The 20,482-nt window shown below is 39.7% G+C and overlaps 2 protein-coding genes across 2 annotated transcripts in view; one reads left to right on the top strand and one right to left on the bottom strand.

Moving 5' to 3' along the window:
• Nucleotides 1-18,520, bottom strand: part of RSF1 (remodeling and spacing factor 1) — a 119,943-nt gene extending 101,423 nt beyond the window's left edge. The window contains 1 exon segment of the mRNA XM_036028764.1: nucleotides 18,116-18,520. Coding sequence (XP_035884657.1) covers nucleotides 18,116-18,302 — 187 coding nt within the window. The 5' untranslated portion in view covers nucleotides 18,303-18,520.
• A 217-nt stretch (nucleotides 18,521-18,737) lies between these two features.
• Nucleotides 18,738-20,482, top strand: part of AAMDC (adipogenesis associated Mth938 domain containing) — a 39,381-nt gene continuing 37,636 nt past the window's right edge. The window contains exon 1 of the mRNA XM_028516264.2: nucleotides 18,738-18,849. The gene's annotated coding sequence lies outside the window, so the exon portion shown is untranslated. The remainder of the gene's footprint in view (nucleotides 18,850-20,482) is intronic.

The raw sequence follows: 20,482 nt of genomic DNA, 5'->3' as shown, positions 1-20,482 counted from the left end.
GATTAATGAATCTGCTAGTTTATCATTTTTATCAAATCTGGAAACTTTTCTGTCATGATTTCTTACAATATTTTTGGCTCTATCCTCCTTTTAGGATGTCAACTACACTTTATTACACCTGCCTGGTATTGTTCCACAGACCAGTGAATCATTTGATTGTTTTCAGTTCTCTCTCTCTGCTTCATTATAAGATAAAGGCTATTGCTGTATCTTCAAGTTCACCAGTCTGTTCTTTTGCACTGTCCAATCTGTTGTTAAATCCTTTTCACCTTTTTTTTTTTAAACTTCAGACACTTATTTTTCATCCCTAAAAGTTCTACTTGGTTCTTTTTTATAGCTTCCATTTGTCTACTCATTAGGTTCATATTTTTCTTTAAACATACTTATTAGATATAATAGCTATTTTAACAACCTTGTCTGCTAGCTGTATCACCTCTGTCATTTCTGAACCCTGATTATGAGTTATACAGGACCTACTTCTTGGCATGTCTAGAAATTTCTCCTTGGATGCTGAAAAATATCAATGTTACACTATTGTGACTGAGTGTATGAGATCATTCCGTAAAGATTTGGGCTTTGTTTTGGTAGTCAGTTATTTACACATCCATTTGATACCTCTGAGGACTTTTCTGTCTTTAATATATAACAAATCCACTGGGTTCTTCACTGAATGCCTTGAGTACTCCAAAGGACCGACCCTTCATTCACTCCATCTGGTCAGAGTTAAATATCTCCTGCATAAGCTCAGGAATATTCTGCAAATAATTCCCCAACATTCACTGCCTGGTGTTATAGAGTTTCACTTTACGCGTTCATAACCTCATGTTCAGCAGACTCAAGGGGACCTTGAAGTCTTTTGTCTACATAGGTCCTTCCTTTTCAGAACCTGGCCATTGCAACTTCTCACTGCCTAACCCTTTCCAAAACCCAGTCTTTGCCTCCTCAACAGAGTGAGGTTTCCAGGCTCTCATTAGTACCCTCTTCCTGCTCCTATGGTACCAGAGTTGCTTCCAGGAAGGAAGCCAAAGTAGTTATAGAGCTCGTCTCCTTTATTTCTCCTCTCTCTTTATGGTACAATATCTAAAAAGTGATGGTTTGTATATTTTAGTCCAGCTTATTAGCTGTTTGTAACAAGAGGGTAAAGATTCCTTATCATTCCATCATGGCCAAAGATAGAATTCTTAATTTTTAAAACAAAATTAAAGACATATGTATGTCAGCAGATCATATGAATTTAAAGAATAAATTATAAATGGATCTAGTTTTTTATACATGACTACCTAAAAAGGGGCTAGTCATGCCAGAAAGACCAATCATATAATGAGACAGTTGGGACTCTGAGCCATGTGACATCAGTCCCACATTCATGGAGGGGAAAGAGACTGGAGATTAAGTTCAATCACTGGCCAAACTCCAAAAAGCCCCTGCTATACCTAAGATCAATGGAGGCTCCAGACTGGTGAATACACTGATGTGCTGGGAGGGTGATGTGCCCTGATTCCACAGAGAAAGAGCCCAGAAGCTCTACATTGGCACCCTCCCGGATTTTGCCTTATATGTGTATCTCTTTATCTGACTGGTCCTAAATTGTTTCCTTTAAATAAAAACCGTAATTGTACATACAGCACTTTTCTGAGTTTTATGAGTCATTCCAGCAAATTATCAGACCTGAAGTGGGTCATGGGATCTTGCAGCTGGCCTCTGACTTGGTGGCTTACTGGTCACTGCACCATTAAAACCTACAGAATCTGATGCTAGCTCCAGGCTGATGGAATCAAAACTGAGATATTTATGTTGCAAATAAAAATGACAAATAATTGACATCAAAATAAAGAATTACTATAAATCAATAAAAACATAACCACAAAGAAAAATGGGGAAGGCTATTATAAAAAAAAGATGATTTACAGAAGGGAAAACAAAATAGCTGAAAAACATGAAAAAGTGTTCAACCCTATCATTGTAACAATAAGAAAACTAATTCACAACCACATTATCAAAAACGTAAAAGTCTGACAATACCAGCTGTTGATTATCTAGATAAATGGGAAAGGGAAACCTCATACACTGCTGGCAGCATATAAATTAATAAAGCTAAGAGTAAACTGGCTAAAACAAAACTTTATACACCCTTCGGTCCAGCAAATCCGCCTCTAGACAAAGCTGCAGCATTACTCTTAATAGCACAACATATAAACCTAAAAATCAATTTAAAAAAATGATAGTATTTTCATGTAACAGGATACTTATATAGCAGTTTAAGTGAATAACTAAAATAACATGCACCAACAGGGATATATTTTAAAAACAGTGTTGATGGGGAAAATAAGGAAGTTGTACAGGAATGAGCACAGTATTATACCATTTACATATAAAGTTTTAAAGAATATCAATCCATACCATGTATTGTTTATGGATTCAAAAGTATATACTCGGCATAAAACTGTTCGTGGGAATAAACTCCTAAATTTAGGACAGTGGGTGCCTGTGGGAATAGAGGAAAGAGACTCAGGACAGGAGTAACATGGGCTTTAAACAAATCTGTGGTTTTAATATTTTAAAAAGTAAACGCAAAAGCAAGGTTATTGGGGGGGGGGGGGGGGGGGAGACACATCCTAAAAAAGTCCAGAGCTACAGGGATTTAAAAGATCATAAAAATCTTTCAGGAATGAAACTTACTTATAAAGGAACAAAAATCAGACTGACAGATTTCTCATCAGCAATAGTGGATGCTAGAAGATAAAAGGGCAGAAGCATCAAAGTTCTAGAGGGAAGGTATTTGAACGCTGGAAAACTGTATTCAATCTAAACGGGCACTCAGAACAGGGGAAGATAAATCTATTTTCAGACATGCAAGAACTCAAAGTTCACCACCTACAAATTATATTTGAAAAAAATATAACACAGCAAAAGAATTCATCTAAGAGGATAAATGTGGGAATCAAAAATAGCGGTAATTAAATAAACTACTAAAATATCGTTTAATTTAATTGTTGAGAAGCGTTAAAATAAATGAAGAATAATATAAAACTAAAAGTCTCAAGTAGTTCAAACGTGGCAGGTTAGGTGTAGCACTAAGGGGAAGAGGCAGGGAAAGAGACTATTAAGATTCTTACATTAAAGCAATTAATTGTGCTCTAATATCTACCTTAGGGAAAAATGGAAAAAATCTCCCAATATGAATTTCCTTGTGGATAGATTATTTACATTATTAATAATTCTAGCTGAGGAAATATATAATTTCTTTAAGTGGTAATATTTTGTCTTTTAAGATGATGGAACTATCCTGAACTAATTAAATGTCCTGAGATCAGACTTTAATTATAGCTCAAGTACCATTACAGGTTTGAGTTACTACATAGTGTCTAGTATTATTTGTAACAGTTGGAGAAACAGTCACCCCTAATATGGAATTCAACTCAAATAAACATTTCTGCTAGAGAATCTTTCAAATTAATCAAGAATTACTTAGTAACTAGCAACCCACACAACAACACACACTTGCCTGCTCCCCATCTATATAATACTCTCAATCCAGACAACATATTTAACTGTTTCTCAATTTAGACACATATCTGTTTCTCAATTTAGAACAGCATTTCAATTGATTGGAAGTTCCATTTCTTTCTTTGTAGGGATTGGGGGGGACAGAAAGAATACCCAACAACTAGCAAATCTTCACCCAGAACAAAGTAATCTTTAAAATTCCAAAAAAATTTTTTACAAATGAAAACGACAGAATACCTCAATTTAAAAGCTTTATCTATGAAAGAATACAATTGAACACCAATGCCAAGAGTTTTAATTACCTTAAGTACATATATAACATATCGTAAAAACCACCCTTAACAAAATATAGAAATATATATTTAATATATGTATAGTAACTTAACTCACAAAACAAAAAGCTGTCAAATGAGATATATTGCCATAATCTGTTTATTCAAAGTAAGCTTTTAGTAAGTTATAAAATTAACACATCTAGGTCTTCAAATAGTGCTTGTATATGTGTACAGGAATTCTGAATTTTTAAAAATAGAGAATCACACCCTTCCTCCATAAACCCTGGGATTTTGTGAGAGTTTCTTTCCACAATAAATGTCACCATGAACTACCCACTCTCTAAGCCAGCAGCCTGGGAATCACACTAAACTCTTCTTACTCACAGACCCTTCACATCAATCCATGTTCTTGTCACTATGTTCTTGTCAATTCTACCTACAAAGCCTCAGATCTAACCTTCCTTCTCACTTCCCACAGCCACTGCCCCAATTCATGTCTCACAGCAGTATTATAACAATCTCTAGCTGATTTCCTTACCTCCAAGCTGACCCCTCTGCTTTTCCAGCAACTCAAAAAATTTTAGTTTCAGAAATAAAAATTTCAGTTCACACCTGGCGGAGATGATATAAAAACAACTCAGAGAAACTGAACTGGGATTACTTTGTTTAATTTTAAAAGGTAAATAGCAGGGAAGTAATAATGACTTTTACCTGAGATGTCTTAGAAACTATAAAAGAAAAACATTTTAAAACTGTATTTGAAGATTCCTATAAAAAGTAATAAACTTAGAAAACAGAGGTTAACACATATGGTTTGGCATGCAGTTAAGACATGATATAACCACAGAATCCAAGAAAGGAATTGAAAGATTACTATTACAATACCCAAGATGGAGAAGACCTAGGAAGAAACACCTAAAGAAGGAAGGGAGGGAGAAGAGGAGAAAGAAAAACAAGCGTAGGGAAAGAGGAGATTCAGTAGTATGTGCCATCTTTATAAGTAATATCCAATCTCTAGCAAGTAAAGGATGAAAAAATAGTAAAAAATACATCGAATATTCATTATTACTAATTTGAAATGTGACATTTATTCATTCAACTAACATTTGAACGCCTACAATGTGCTAAGTACTATGCTGGGTTCAAAGTAAAATAAAGCAAAATGCATTCTTTATGGAACTTACAGTCACTGACAATTTGCCTTCATGTAATACACTTTTTGTTTAGCTTTAAAGAAAATACTTCTAGGCATTTATAACTTACATGCCCCAATCTAATTTTCTCACATAGTCTAAAGTTCCTCAATCACAAATCTTTTTGGAAACCTAATGCCTAAAGTTAACAACTGCCTGAACAATCCAGAATGCATCACACTTCTAAGCCTTTTCCCATGCTGTTCTCTACCTGGAATGCTTTTCCATCTCCTAATCAACCATTTAAATTCCCACGATAACTACAGTGATGCTAATGTTATGCCCCAGGAGAAGTTAGGTACTTGTTCTTTTATTCTCTCAAAGCAGTTATACTTCTATGTAATTGTTAGCATAACTAGATTCACGCAAAGATGGCCATGTAAACATGATATAAATATATGCTGTCTATAAGAGACACACTTTAGAATCAACGAAACAAGGAAGTTAAAAGGATAGGGAAAGATATATATATATATATATATATATATATATATATATATATATATACACACACCATGAAAAGCAGTAACCTAAAAGACAGCTAGAGTAGCTATACTAGTACCAAGACAAAACAGACTTCAAGACGAAAACTGAAGTAAAGTACCAGGACAAATAGGTGAGAACAGACATTTCTGGCTACATATCAGAATTGCTGATGTCCCCTTCCCCTCCCTCCTTTAGCACTTGGTGCCAACTACCTGCACTCCTCTTTCCTCTACTGCCGCCCCACTTCCTGGGTCAGCCAAAGCCATGGTTTTGGAGACCTGAAAAGTACACCAGCTACTAGGTGCGCTCAACAGTTACCTGGCGGAAAAGAGCTAAATCGAGGGCTATGTGCCATGACAAGCAGATGGGGCTGCATATGAAGTAGTCTATGGCCCACCACCTGCCCACTGGTATTGTCCCCCATGTTGGCACAATCTTGATATCAAGTCTTATGAAAAGAACAGGCCAACCTACCAGGAGTGAAGAAAGCTTTGGGCAAGGATGGCCCTGCCAGTGTGGAAGACACCACTGGAAGTGGAGAAACAGGGTACAAACAGACGCTGATGTTGGTCTCTTTGTATCTGATGAGGAGGAGGAAAGCAAAGAAGTGAGGGAGCTAAGAGAAGAATGCCTTAAACTGTGTGAGTCAAAGAAGTCAAAAAACATGCACTTGCTGCCAAGTCTTCCATCTTACTGGGATGAGAGTTGGATATGCAAAATTAGATAAGTGTGTTGGGAGCGTTCAAACTTGGCCTAAGGCTCTTCTAAACTGGTTCCAGTGGAACCAGTATGGAATCAAAAAACTTCAAGTACAGTGTGTAGTTGAAGACAATAAAGCTGAAACACATATGAGCGGATCACTGCTTTGAGGACTCTGTGCAGAGTATGGATGTGGCTGGTTTCAGCAAGGTTTAAAATCTGTCATGGATAACTGTCCTTAAATAAAAGCTTGGAAAAAAAAAAAAAAAAAGAATCTCTCATGCCAGGGCCACAATCTCCAAATATTCTGATCTTATGGAATGTGGTAAGGCCCAGGCATCAGTATTTTTCAAAAGGACTCCCTAAGGTGTTTCTAATGTGTAGCCACAAATGGTTAATTAAACCACCCAATTATAATAAAGGTTGAAAACCACTGAGCAAGAAGGAAAAAACAAGACCACTTCTCTACTTAGGGTAAATGGAAGTCATAACAATAGGGGAATGAACCCTGGGGGCTTTTGATGACACACTGCACAAAACCTTACAACTACAGGAGACAGAGTCTTATTTCAAAAAGAGTCAAGAACAGAACTATTCCCAAATCAAAGCAATGATAAGCAGGTAAAGATTCACATTCAAGGCATTCAAATGTACCAATGAACTTGTTTTTCTTTACTTTTGGTATACACACATCTCAGTACCCCATTATAATAGTGTGCCTTTTAAAATAATGCTCATATTAATACAATTAGAACTTTTTAAAGTAACAAAGCATAAATGAGTAGAAAAGATTCAGGAGCCTAAGTGTTCAGACGAAGACCATGAATTAAATAATTGGAGAAAAATCTGCTAGTACAAAGACAGTTTATAGTGCTATGGGAGTTTAAAACTGGGCGAACTGTGCACATTACAATCATAAACAGCACAGCTGAGGGGACAATACAGTGGTCAAGACTAGGGTTCTTGAAACCAATTCACCCAGTTTTAAACTACCACAGCACTATAAACTATCTTTGTACTAGCAGACTTTTCGCTAATTCTTTAACACTGTGTAACTTCAGACAAATTAATTACCTCTCTCTAAGACTCAGTTTCTTTATAAAGTAAAAATAGTAACAGTAATAGAGTGGTTTTGAGAATTAAATAATCATGGTAAAAAGACTTTAGTACAGAGTCTAGGTCAGCAGTAAGCTCTAAACACTACAACATTGTTACTAAAAGTATTTAACCTATAAAATTATGGTGAAGCATCGTATACTCCAAAGTCCCTCATTTTTGCATTTTTGTAATTTATTTTTGTTTCTATCAAAGATGGGAATGGGGACTATAAAACTGACAAGATAAGGTTGATAAAGGAGGCCCAAAATATGGGAAAATAGGAAAGAAAAAGAATAAGACATAGTTTTATCATAGTGAATCAAGCCAAATAAGCATAGAAGCAGGCTATAAAAGAAAAAGGCCATGAGGATAAAAAGAATGACAAGGACAAACCAGCTGATCAGTCAAAATTTATAGAAAAAAAAAAAAACAAACAAAAAACTCCAACACCAGCTAATGTACTAGGCTCAGTTGGCTGGGCATCATCCTGCAACCAAAAGGTAGCCAGTTTGATTCCGGTCAGGTCATGTGCCTGGGTTGCAGGTTTGGTCCAGGACAGGGCACGTACAGAAGGCAGCCAATCCCTGTTTTCCTCCTTCTCCTTCTCTCCCCTCCCCCAAGATCAAAAATTAAAATTAAAACACAAATTTTTTATTCTCTAAAATGAGGAATGCTATGGAATATCTGGATTCAGATGCTGGCCCAAGTTAGCACTACTAGAGATGGTTCCTTTATGGTTCTAACAAAGTAAAGCTTGGGCCCTGGCTGGTATGGCTCAGTGGATTGAGTGCTGGCCTGCAAACCAAAAGGTAGCCGGTTCAATTCCAAGTAAAGACATGCCTGGGTTGCGGACCAGGTCCCCGGCGGGGGTGTGTGAGGAGCAACCACAATTGATGTTTCTCTCCCTCTCTTTCTCCCTCCCTTCCCTCTAAAAATAAGTAAATAAAATCCTTTTTAAAAAAGTAAAGCTTAAAGAGACTTTAGTGGGAATATAAATTAAGCTCCATTATATATTTTTAAGTTATTGATTATGCAATTACAGTTGTCCCGTTTCCCCCCTTCACTCCCCTCCACCTTGCACACCCTCTCCCACCCACATTCCCTCCCTTTAGTTCATGTTCATGTGTCATAAGTTCTTTAGCTTCCACATTTCCCATACTAGTCTTGCCCTCCCCGTCTATTTTCTACCTACCATCTATGCTACTTATTCTCTGTACCTTTTCCCCTTCTCTCTCCCTCCCACTCCCCTGTTGCTAACCCACTATGTGATCTCCATTTCTGTGGTTCTGTTCCTATTCTAGTTGTTTGCTTAGTTTGCTTTTGTTTTAGGTGTGATTATTAATAATTGTGAGTTTGCTGTCATTTTACTATACATTTTTTTATCTCCTTTTTCTTAGATAAGTCCCCTTAACATTTCAAATAATAAGGGCTTGGTGATGATGAACTCCTTGAACTTGACCTTATCTGAGAAGCACTTTATCTGCCCTTCCATTCTAAATGAAAGCTTTGCTGGGTAGAGCAATCCTGGATGTAGGTCCTTGTCTTTCATGACTTGGAATACTTCTTTCCAGCCCCTTCTTGCCTGCAAGGTCTCTTTTGAGAAATCAGCTGACAGTCTGATGAGAGCTCCTTTGTAGGTAACAGTCTCCTTATCTCTTGCTGCTTCTAGGATTCTCTCCTTCATTTTAATATTGTGTAATGTAATTATGATGTGCCTTAGTGTGTTCCTCCTTGGGTTCAACTTCTTTGGGACTCTCTGAGCTTCCTCAACTTCCTGGAAGTCTATTTATTTCCTTTGCCAGATTGGGGAAGTTCTCCTTTATTATTTGTTCAAATAACTTTTCCAGTTGTTCTCTTCCTCTTCTCCTTCTGGCACCCCTATAATTCAGATGTTGAAACGTTTAAAGATGTCCTGGAGGTTCCTCTTCTCATTTTTTTTGAATTCTCGTTTCTTCATTCTTTTCTGTTTGGTTGTTTGTTTCTTCCTTTTGGTCCACTCCACTGATTTGAGTCCCAGTTTCCTTCCCATCACTATTGGTTCCCTGTGCATTTTCCTTTATTTCACTTAGCGTAGCCTTCATTTGTTCACCTAATTTGTAGCCAGGTTCAACCAATTCTGTGAGTATCCTGATTACCAGTGCTTTGAACTGTGCATCTGATAAGCTGGTTATTTCTTCATTGCTTAGTTGTATTTTTTCTGGAGCTTTGATCTGTTCTTCCATTTGCCCTCCCCCCCTCTTTTTTGTCTTGGCGCACCCATTACATATGAGGGGCAGAGCCTTAGGTGTTCACCAGGGCAGGGCAACCCAGGTGCTGTGTTTTGACACTCTATGTGGGGGTGGGGCCCAAGAGCGAACAGTGGCACTTGCTCTGCTCTCTGTCGGATTTCAGTCTCTTCCACTGCTTCCGCCAAGCAAACTGGGCCTTTCTGGTGCTGATTCCCAGGTGGGTGGGTTTGTGTTCATTCTAGAACCCTGTGGGTCTCTCCAACAAACTCTGCTGTGAGGCTGAGAGTCTCTCCCAGTACGTCAACCCCCACAGGTGTTTTCAATTGGTGTTTTGAGGCTTTATTTCCCCTCCCTGGGACCCTGGGTTGCTGCTGTCTGTCTCACTCCCCAGTTTCACCTGGTTTATTTCCGCACAAATGTGGGACCCTAATGTCAGTCGCCTTGCATGTTGTGCCCTGCTCCACAATCGCCCCCTCGCTGGGTCTAACCAACATGTCAATTACTTCTAATCATCGATAGAAAGAATGTCATTCTCTTATGTTGGGCAAATCTTTATTTACCAGTTTATAAGATTTAATTCTTAAAAGAAGTTTTAAACAGAGCTTGGGACTATTATTATAGGACCGAATGGCGGGGAGGGAGACTACTCACCTCATAAACATTTGTGCCTGCCCTCAAGGAGTTTACAGTCTCATAGGCTAGACAGTAAGTACAAAAAGTGTTATGTGCACTGTGATATAAAATCTACATAGGGCAGAACATAAGGGGTAAGGAAGCAGAACTGGTTAATTTAACTTGAGAGACAGAAGAAGCAGGGAGAAAAAATACACAGAGCACTTGATGCTTAAAGGGCAGATTAACGATGGACAGTAATGCAATGAGTAGGCAAGGGAAGGGAGAGAGCTCAGATACGAGGATGAGGAAAAGGCATAAAGATGTGGAACAACCTTTCATTTCTTCAGAGATCTACAAGCAGTTCCGCACGACTAAAACAGCAGCAATGGCAATAGAAAAGTGAAGTTGAATAAAAAAGAGGATAATGAGACACTCAAGACTCCAAACAAAGTAGAAGGTATGTCAGAGGTTAAGGTGTAGGATGGCTTCTTAGCTACAGATTTGGATGAGTTGGTGGATGACTGTAATATTCACTGTAAAAGGTAAGTCAGGATTAAAAGTAAATAAAAGCAGCAATACAATTTTCTTTCTATAAGGCCTCTTACAAGACTACCTAAAAAACATTTTTTTATCCTCACGAGGACATTTTTTTATTGCTTGTATAGAAAGAAGAAGGGAGAGAGAAACACTGATGTGAAAGAGAAACTCCCATAGGTGGCTGGACCCAAGATCAAACCCACAACCTACCTAGGCATATGCCCTGAGCGGGAATTGAACCCACAACCTTTCTGGTGTACAGGACAATTTCCTGCCACTGAGCCACACCAGCCATGGCTAGAAGACTACTTTTCTTTTTTTCTGAGATATAATTGACACATAACATTATCTTCAAAATTTGTATACATTGCAAAATGATTACCACAATAAATCTAGTTAACATATATCACCATACATAACTACAAATTTTTTCTTGTGATGAGAACTTAAGATCTACTCTCTTAACAACTTTTTCTTCTTCCGTTTTTTTAGGAGTTTAAACTGAAAAAGTTTATTAGTGAAGCAATGATGCAGAGAGTGGATACTCCAGACACAGGAGACCTTTCAACAACTTTTCTTTTTAAAGATTTTATTTATTTACTTGTAGAGAGAGGGGAAGAGAGGGAGAAAGAGAGGGAGAGAAACATCAATGTCTGGTTGCCTCTCATGCGCCCCCTACTGGGGGACCTGGTCCACAACCCAGAATGTGCCGTGCCTGGGAATTGAACCAGTGATCCTTTGGTTTGCAGGCTGGCACTCAATCCACTGAGCCACACCAGCCAGGGCTCAACAACTTCTAAATATACAATACAGTATAATTAACTAATAGTCACCCTATTATAGGTTATATCCCCATGATTTATTTATTTTATAACAAAGTTTGTATCTTTTGATCACCTTCACCATTTCAGTTTGTGGTAGGACTACTTTTGAGTGTGTGTGTGTGTGTGTGTGTGTGTGATTACCAAAGAAATACATAATTAGCATAGAAAATAAAAAGTGGAAAGAACATTAAGAAAAACCAAAGAAAAAATAAATACCATTAAGCCAACATTCCAGAAAAGGATTAAGATGAACATGTACAAATACAGGGAGGGGAAGCATATAGATAGACTACAAAACTAAATAAATTAAAAAACAATACAAAGCTAAACAATTTATAAAACAAAGTTCACTAATGTATATACCACTACAAAGTACACGTTATACTTGCTCATATGAGAATTAAAGAAAAAAAATCTGATTGCTTCATTGTCTATCTTTGCTGCTAAATTTTGAGCTCTGTAAAGGCAAGGATCTTATCTATTTTGATCATTAATGAATACACAGAACATAAGCATGTCTGGCACATAGAAGGTAATCAATTAACATTTGTTGAAAGAACAAATCTTTTTTTTTAACGAAGGCCCAGATTACACTCTCAAGCAATAGCTAATTCTATAAAAATTCTAACATAAAAAGAAAATAGATAGCAAATACCCTAGTACCCTTTGTAATGGGATCTACTACACAGCAAAAGAGAAAAACAACAAAAACCATCCAGGCACATATTAACACTACACTCATCAGTTAGATGGCCAAAGACAATTTCTTAAATTCAAGAACACACATAAATACCTTCCCTGAATACATGCTTCAGGTTAAAATGTACTTTGGGTATTGATCTTATATGTTCACACTGCATGTGATTGTACATCTCACCAAAAAACTGCCATAGAGATCATTTTAGTTTATTAGTTAGCAGATTAGAATTCACTTAATAAAGTCCCAGAAAAAAAATATTAGTTTTTGGTATAGTAACAAGCTCTCAATTTACCTACTTCTTACTAGATTAGAAAATCCTTGAAAGGGCCTGTTTCAACCATTTTTTAAAAAACAATCCCCACAAGGTTTATGGTACTTGCATATAGCAGATACTTAACACACATATTAACTATTGAAGTAGCTAATAAATGCTCACCTTTCTTAACAGCTGAGAAATTAACATAAACTTCAAGGCAAATGTCCTATTAATTAAAAATCAAGTTAGTCAATTTGCATTAACAGGCCCAATTTAGTCAGAAAAATCCTTCTGTCCCTGTTAGCTCCAATCCTGGGACAATGCCAGCAACCTCCCTCCAAACCTCCGTTAACTTTTGATTACCTCAACTCTGTGATATACAAAAAAGGATGGAAGAAATACATTTCTTTCCATCTAACAAATGTCTAAATATTTATCAAAGGTGGAAGGGCTAAAACTGGTTTGTTTCCACCAAACCAGGTAGAGTCCAGCAATGCTTCCACCAATGGTCTACGTCTGTAGACCCACACAATCCCCAGCTCATATACCTGATAAGATCTTTTGTTCAAAGCAACAGATGGTGGTTCCTCTTATGACAAAGTCACCTTTTCACTTTAATGCTCCTAAATAACTACTGTCCCACAATTCAATTAGCAGCAGTAAGGAAGAACCTACGTTACAGCCACAAATCATGTTAAATATAAAAGATATATTCTTTTATACTTCACATTTTGGCTTTAAGAGTTAAACCCCAAATTATCAATAAATGAAAAAAGAAATCAAACCTAAAATTGTTTTTTAAAAAAGTAAAATCTTAAAAAGAAAACCAAACCAAAAAATACCTAATGACTCAAGTTCTTTAACACTATACAAATCTCAGTCAGCCACAGTATACACTATTGGAATCACAACACATTACCCATACATACTTTTTTAATACACTGTTATTAGATATAAGTAATGTCTCTAACAATACCATACAAAGACTATCTTTAAGAATGAAAATGCCTATTTTCCTCTTTAGAAGAACATCGTCTGCAGGAGAGGAAAGATGCTCAGGAGCCTTGAGAACTGGTAATTCCACAAAGTCAGTGACCTCTTTTATTTGTGTCCTGATATCCCGGTCATCCACCTCCTATCAAGAGGAAGCTGAGGAACCTGGAGAGAGTACAGAGTTTGGAGGGCAAAAGTAGATTGTGAGGGAGGGAAGGTACAACGATCCCTTCATCCCTAGCCAGGTAGCTCAGTTGGTTGGAGAGTCGTCCCATACACCAAAAGGTTGAGGGTTCAATTCCCAGTCGGGGTGTATACTGAAAGCAACCATCCCCAATCAAACTCATATCACCGTTTCTCTCTCCCTTCCTCTCAATGTCTCTCTCTTTCTTTAAAGTCAATAAAAACATATCCTCAGATAAGAATTTTAAAATAATTAATTAACCATAAAAAAACAACACTTTCAGATGGCACACCATTTTCCTAGTCCAACAAATATCAACAAGAAAACTATATTTTTTACTGATAATTTCAGCATATAGGTGGACTTTTCAAGTAACAATCTAAATGACACTAATGGCCAGCTAGCTGTATACACTTGAAATCAATCTCTGCACCTCGGTTTTTGTCCCTGAAAAATAAAGGCAAAATAGATGCACAAGTCCTTTCCTTCTAGCCCTTAAATGCAAAGGTAGTCTCTAGAGCGCTATCTAAAGCACAGAACCTCCAGAGAGGTTCTCAAGCTTTCTAGGTTCAAGGTACCCTCAGTATTTTAGTAATGTTTTCTTTCATAGCAACCCTAGGCCAAGAAATAACAACTCCTCTACTTATGAAGCTGTTAGTAGCCACTTGAAAAACAAATCTATCTCAGCTGAAAAGAACATTCATTCTTAAATAACCACAATTACTACTTATAGAATGTGTATTACAGTTGGGCACTACACAAACTTCTCAAACCCTGGAATCTGATTGGACACTGTTTATTTCCTATTCCACAGTAACTTTCATGCAGTATTTGTGTTTTATCACAGAAACCCTCAAAACTCACAAAAATGTTATCGGAAGGAACGTAGCACAATCTAATTTTGAAACTATGAACTCTCTCAAGCTAGTAGTTCACCTGGCAACCAGCAGATGTCAAATATTGCTCTATCTCCCTCGAAGATTTAAACTAACCTCTGAGAATTGGTGGCAATACCCTGTGGTGCCTTGGTGAAGTCTGGGAGACATGGTCCTATAGCATGGTATTACATAATTTTGTGGCTGGAAGTCAGATTCACCAGTAACTACATAATATGGGCATTAGCAGCTGAATCAATCTCTTGAACCTTAGCTTCTATGCCTGCCACATAAGAATAATGGAGCAACCCCAGGTAATAGTTGTAAGGAATGATGAGATGTCTGCACAGAGTAAATGCTCAATAAATGGCAGCTATTATAATATCATTAGAACCGAACAAGTAGTTTGTAAAACCAAATTTAATCGACTCTGTGGGGATGAAAGAAACATTCTAAGCTGAAACCACATCAAATTAAAACATAAACAAATATTTAGGGGAAAGACCTTGAAGTGCTTAAATAGGGGCAACACAATGAGCTACAGTCTCCTCCAAAGGATGTCGTAACAGTGACACATTTATCACAATAAATGACTAGGTAAAAAGTACTGAGCTGGCAACCCAGAAGAATATGTATGTTAAAAATCACCTTTCAAGGCACAACCACACTAGGAAGGAAAGACAACTTTTACAAACTAGGCCTCTTTAAATAGCATTAAAAACTGTCTTTTAAAAATACTTATATAGAGCAAAACTCATTTGATAATAACAAAAACTTTTCATCAAGAGCATATAGCTCAATATAGCTGCTCAAACCCTTCTCACATGCTAAAAATTTATCATTTCAATTCTAAACACACTCTTGTGTCTTCCCACAAACTTCTGTAATAAAATTTGTAACACAAGAGTATATGTAGGTACTGAGTTTATGAAAGGATTTTTGAAACACTTCATTTGATCCTGATATTATCTCAATTTACCAAAGAAACTGAGATCTGAAGTAATTAAGTAATTTGCACTACAACTTATATAATACAGAGCTCAACACTAAAACCCATATATTTCAACTCTTCCTAGCACACCACAACTCCTTCCCAAAAGAGTCAGTTCAAATCTTGTTAGTTGGACCAGTATTATTTTATCAGCTATTTCAAATAGCTTAACCATCATCAAAGGCCTGAAAGGCTTTTTGCCCTGTACAGTAACAGTATTTCACCTGCAGACTTTTCATTTGCCACGTATCCTGTACTGTGTAATATTAATAATTATTCTTGGGCCCTGGCTGGAGTAGCTCAGGGTCACCAGAGTAGCCTGAGTGTGGGCTGCAAACTAAAGGGTCACCAGTTCCATTCCCAGTGAGGGTACATGCCTGGGTTGCAGGCCAGGTTCCCCGTGGAGGCCACATGAGTGGCAACTACACAATATTTCCCTCCTGTCCCCTCTCTAAAAATAAATAAAGTCTTTAAAAATAATAATAGTTATTATTCTTAGGTTACCTTATGACAAAATCTATTATAGTTGTAGCTATAACAATGATAATGCAGTGGCTGAGCCCACTTGTATTTCAGCCCATATTATTTCCCATTTTTTACTTAGTTGGTAACACATTATTCAATTCTAGATAGAGATAGAACATGAAGTATTAAATTGACTCTGGTATCTTTTCTTCTGTTATTAATAAGAAAAATGCAGTGGTCAAAATACTTAACAGGAATGGAGGGGCAAGCAATCTTGTATACCATCCAAAATACCATAGCATCACAGAAGTCTATACTCACCATTCAATTAGGTCCAAGTAAATTCCAAAAATAACTTACTTATCAGCATTTTTCCCCAAATTCCCACATTCCTCTCTAATAAGATTATTATGATTTTCCAAAATATCCTAAAAGCAACTTACTATAAGGCATTTGACTTCACAATGACTATTTCCTTAAAAATTGAATGTAAATATAATTTGATAATAAAAATTACTATATTGGGGAACTTAATTTTTGAAGAACTTCTGCAAGAAGTCTTCATATGTCCATATAATATACTAATCATCCTTGTATTTTATACTATACAAAAAATTAGCCTTTTATGTGCCAGTTTGTTAAGGGTAGAGATTTGGGCAAGTAAGAAAAGATAAAGGCTGCACCATAACTACTAATTTGGGTCTTGGTAACCATAACATCATTTTCTCTATAGGTAATATTTTAAGAATGTGACACTTAGGCTCTTCCTAGCAATGTAAATACATAGTTAAGAGAAACTTCATTTCCATGGAGAATTGAAGAGTGAAAAGAAACAGCTGTCTTGTATAGTACCCAGTCCACTTTGGCCATCGAATTCGAACAAAAAAAAAAAAAAATGAAGAAAAAAGACCTATTTGGAAAACGTTTCTTCTCCAGCCAAGGTCTGTTCCCAGATAAAGGCAATGATCAGAGTTCAGCAAAAAACCCCTTCTCTAAGGGCAAAAATGTGCCAGAAAAAGAAAGGCACGGATCGGAAATAAATAGGGAGTGAGTGCGCTCAGTGTGAGTGCTGGAGGCAGCAGGCGCAGCGCTGAGATGCTCCAGCGAAAAGAACCAGCAGCAGCAGGAAGTTTCAATGGGGCCGGGTAGAGCATGCGCCCTGCACCCGCGCGGTGGCCTTATGTGGAAGGAGCACCACTTGCGAACACCAATAATAGACCAGCGGCACCAGAGAGAAACATGAGCAACAAGCACCTCTTCAACTGTTTCCCCCTCCGTCTGAGCCCCTCCTCCAGCCTACATACTAACCACCCCACCCCACCCCACCCTGCAAATGGGAGGGCGACTTCTTCTTCCCCCTAAGCCTTGCTGCCAAGATGAAGGGGGAAGGGACTGAAAAAGTGGGGAGATGCTTTTCTATGCGGGGGTGTGGTGGGGGAGAGGGAGAGAAAAACTATGGGGGAGGAGAAATTAACCCTCTACGCTCCAAAGTGGAGGTGAACCGACTTAGTCCCCCAAACCGAGAATGGAGAAGGACCCCTCCTCCCACGGGGGAGGAGCAAATCTCCGTAGTCGGAGGAAGGAGTATCGGGGGTTAAACTGGCCCCCCAGGAGAAACGAAGAGGGGCAAGAGCCGACACTCTCGGGGGAGTTTCCACTAGAGGGAGGGAGAGCTTAAGTGTCCGCCGGCCCCCGCCCACCCAGGTGGAGAGAAAGGGGACGCCCCAAGAAGATGAGCCCAGCCTCCCCCGAGATGGTCGAAAGGATGGTGGGAGGAGGGGAGGGATAGCAAGCGAAGGGAAAGGAGGAGAACAGCGCAAAGCTGGCCGGAACCTGCTCTCCCCTTCCCCCTCCACCGAGAGGGATACGGGGTGGAGAACCAGCCCCTGCGGCGGGGTAGCAGTCCCAGGGGCCGCAGATCCACACAATGACCCCTCCCCGCCCCCAAGCCCACACCTAGCCCGCGACGCCCCCACCTCAGCTCAGCGCCTGGCCGAGTGGCCCTAGGGGGCCTCCGCCCCGCCTCCCCAGTGCCTAAGACCCGAGGACACAGGGCAGAGTAGACTGACCGGGCGCAGATGTACCCCAAGGGGGAGAAAGAACCTCGGAGGCCCGAAGCGTCCATGAAGAGCTGAAAGAAGAAGCATGCAAGGGCCGCTTCCCGCCGGGCGTTCGGGCCCCTCGCATACCTTCTCCGTTGCCGACGTCCCGCGGCGGCGCCTGCAGCACCCGCTCCAGCTCAGGGAACGGCAACTCAGGCAGATCGAGCAGCGGCCCGTAGCGCTCTAAGAAGGAGCATACTACAGCGAAGTTGGGACACGAACCAGGGCAGCCCTGAGGAGCCATCGCCGCTGCCGCTGCCGCCGCCGCCGCCATTTTGAACTGGAGGATGGAGGAGGAGGCGATTCGGGGATGGGGGGGAGCAGGGGTGCCGAGGAATGGCAAGGTAGCTTTGCAGACGACAGGAGGCGCTAGCTATTGGACTCCCCTGCCAGATCCGAGCTTCTCGGGCACGGCGCCGCAATCCCACAATACAACGGCGGCCGGGAGCAGTCGAGAACCGAGTCAGAAGGGGGAAAGAGAGACGCTCTGTGCCTTTCACTTTCCTCCCTCTTCCCGCCCCCTTCCCTCCCAGTATTTAGCCCCTCCCACTTTGCGTTCGCCGGAGCCTCGTGTGACATAAGGAATGAAAACAAGGAAAGCCGGGCTAGGAGACAAGCTGGAAGTTGGGGGTGGGACTTTTGAGGAACGGTGACCAATAGACTCTGAGAGGGCGGGGCTTTGGGCGATGACAGTGGAAAGGCTTATTCTGGGTGGGGCGAATGCGGGGGGAGCACCTAAACCAGTGGGCCAGATCCAGCTGAGGTGAGAAGTAAAACACGGAGCGGTTTGGGATCGCAACTCCGTGTGGAGAGTGCTTTGGGTGAGTTTGGTGGGGACTCCGAGAACTGAAACAGGGCCTTGAGGTGGTGAGGGAAGATAAGGAGGGTGAATCAGAAGCAGGAAAAAAAGAGAAAAATTGGAGGGAGTTGAAAAAGCATGATTGTGGGAGCAGGTTGGAAAGGGGAAAGGTAGAGCGGTGCCCTTAATTAGGGATTGGGATGGCACCTGTCTGTGTAAGAAGTCTGCGGGAGTTTGCCTCCTGCTGGGGTGCAAAAGTCGCAGCTTTGCCTACGGGAAAATAGGGTCTGAGGGCTCGAGGGGACGAGGGCCTGAAGGAACAAGGGCTTTGCGGGGATCACCGGTCAGAGGGGTTAGGGCCCTGCCAGGAGTCCGAAGGGACCAGCCTCTGCTGAGGACCACGGTGTGAGAGGACTGGTTTCTGCTGTGGTTGCCAGGGTGGAAGGGAGAGGGGACCAGTTGAGGCACCAGGTCTGAGGGGATGGGTTCTACGGGGGACCAGGGTCGGAGGGTGGGCTATGACTCAGTCACTAAGAGGGCAGGGCTTGATAGATTTGGTGGAAGAGCAAAAAGTTTGATAGAGAACAGGGTTCCACTTCGTTGGGGGCAAAAATGAGCGTTCTCCCACAGAGAATCTCTGAAAACCATCAATAATGCAAAATGGAATGAACTGCTTGAGATGCAGTGTGCCTTACGGTTAGGAACCTAAGCTTTAGATTCAGCCAGACCTGAATCCTAACAGAACCACTTCATAACATTGTGGAGTATTCATTTCTTTGAACCGCGGTAAAGTGAGGGTGATAACAGTACCCGCATATTGGGAACATAAAAAAAGCTTACCACCATTGAACATTGAATTTTGTTCTGCATTTCTAGGTAAAAAAAATGGAAAACCATAATGGTCTATATCATTCTCATTAAGAAAGAATATTCATTTATCAAGAGAAAAATTTTATTGTAAGAGGGATTTATTACCTAGAAAACTGAGTCTTAATACACAAACCCTTTCTAAAAGGGAGGGGGGTAGTTCTTTTGAAACATCAAATGCTTTTGAAAATTTCAGTTAAATACTGATGTAAGAAATTAAAGCATATACAACAATCTAAATGTACTTCATGCCATTGAATTATACACTTTAAAATAGTTAAAATGGTAAATTTCATGTTACTTGTATATCCCAAGACCTGGGAATCTGAAGCCCAGTTTTAGAAAAAGCTGACTCAGGCCCTGGCTGGGTAGTCCAATTGGTTAGAGCATTGTCCCAATACCCAAGGTTGTGGTTTCCATCCCAGGTCAGGGCACATATAAGAATCAACCAATGAATGTATAAAGAAGTGAACAATAAGTCAATGTTTCTTTCTCTCTCTCTCTTCCTTAAATCAATATTAAAAAGCTGAACCATTTAAAAAATTTTAATTTACTGACTTTTAGGGAGAGAGAGAAGGGACAGAGAAACACCAATTTATTGTTCCACTTATTTATGCATTCATTGGTTGATTCTTTTTTTTTTAAGATTTTATTTATTTATTTTTGAGAGAGGGGGAGGGAAGGAGAAAGAGAGGGAGAGGAATATCAATGTGTGGTTGCCTCTTGCATGGTTCCTACTAGGGACCTGGCCCGCAATCCAGGAATGTGCCCTGATTGGGAATTGAACT

This window comes from Phyllostomus discolor, chromosome 6 (assembly GCF_004126475.2).
Source record: "Phyllostomus discolor isolate MPI-MPIP mPhyDis1 chromosome 6, mPhyDis1.pri.v3, whole genome shotgun sequence".
In the NCBI taxonomy this organism is placed as follows: Eukaryota; Metazoa; Chordata; class Mammalia; order Chiroptera; family Phyllostomidae; genus Phyllostomus; species Phyllostomus discolor.
This window is presented reverse-complemented; position numbering and strand designations above follow the sequence as displayed.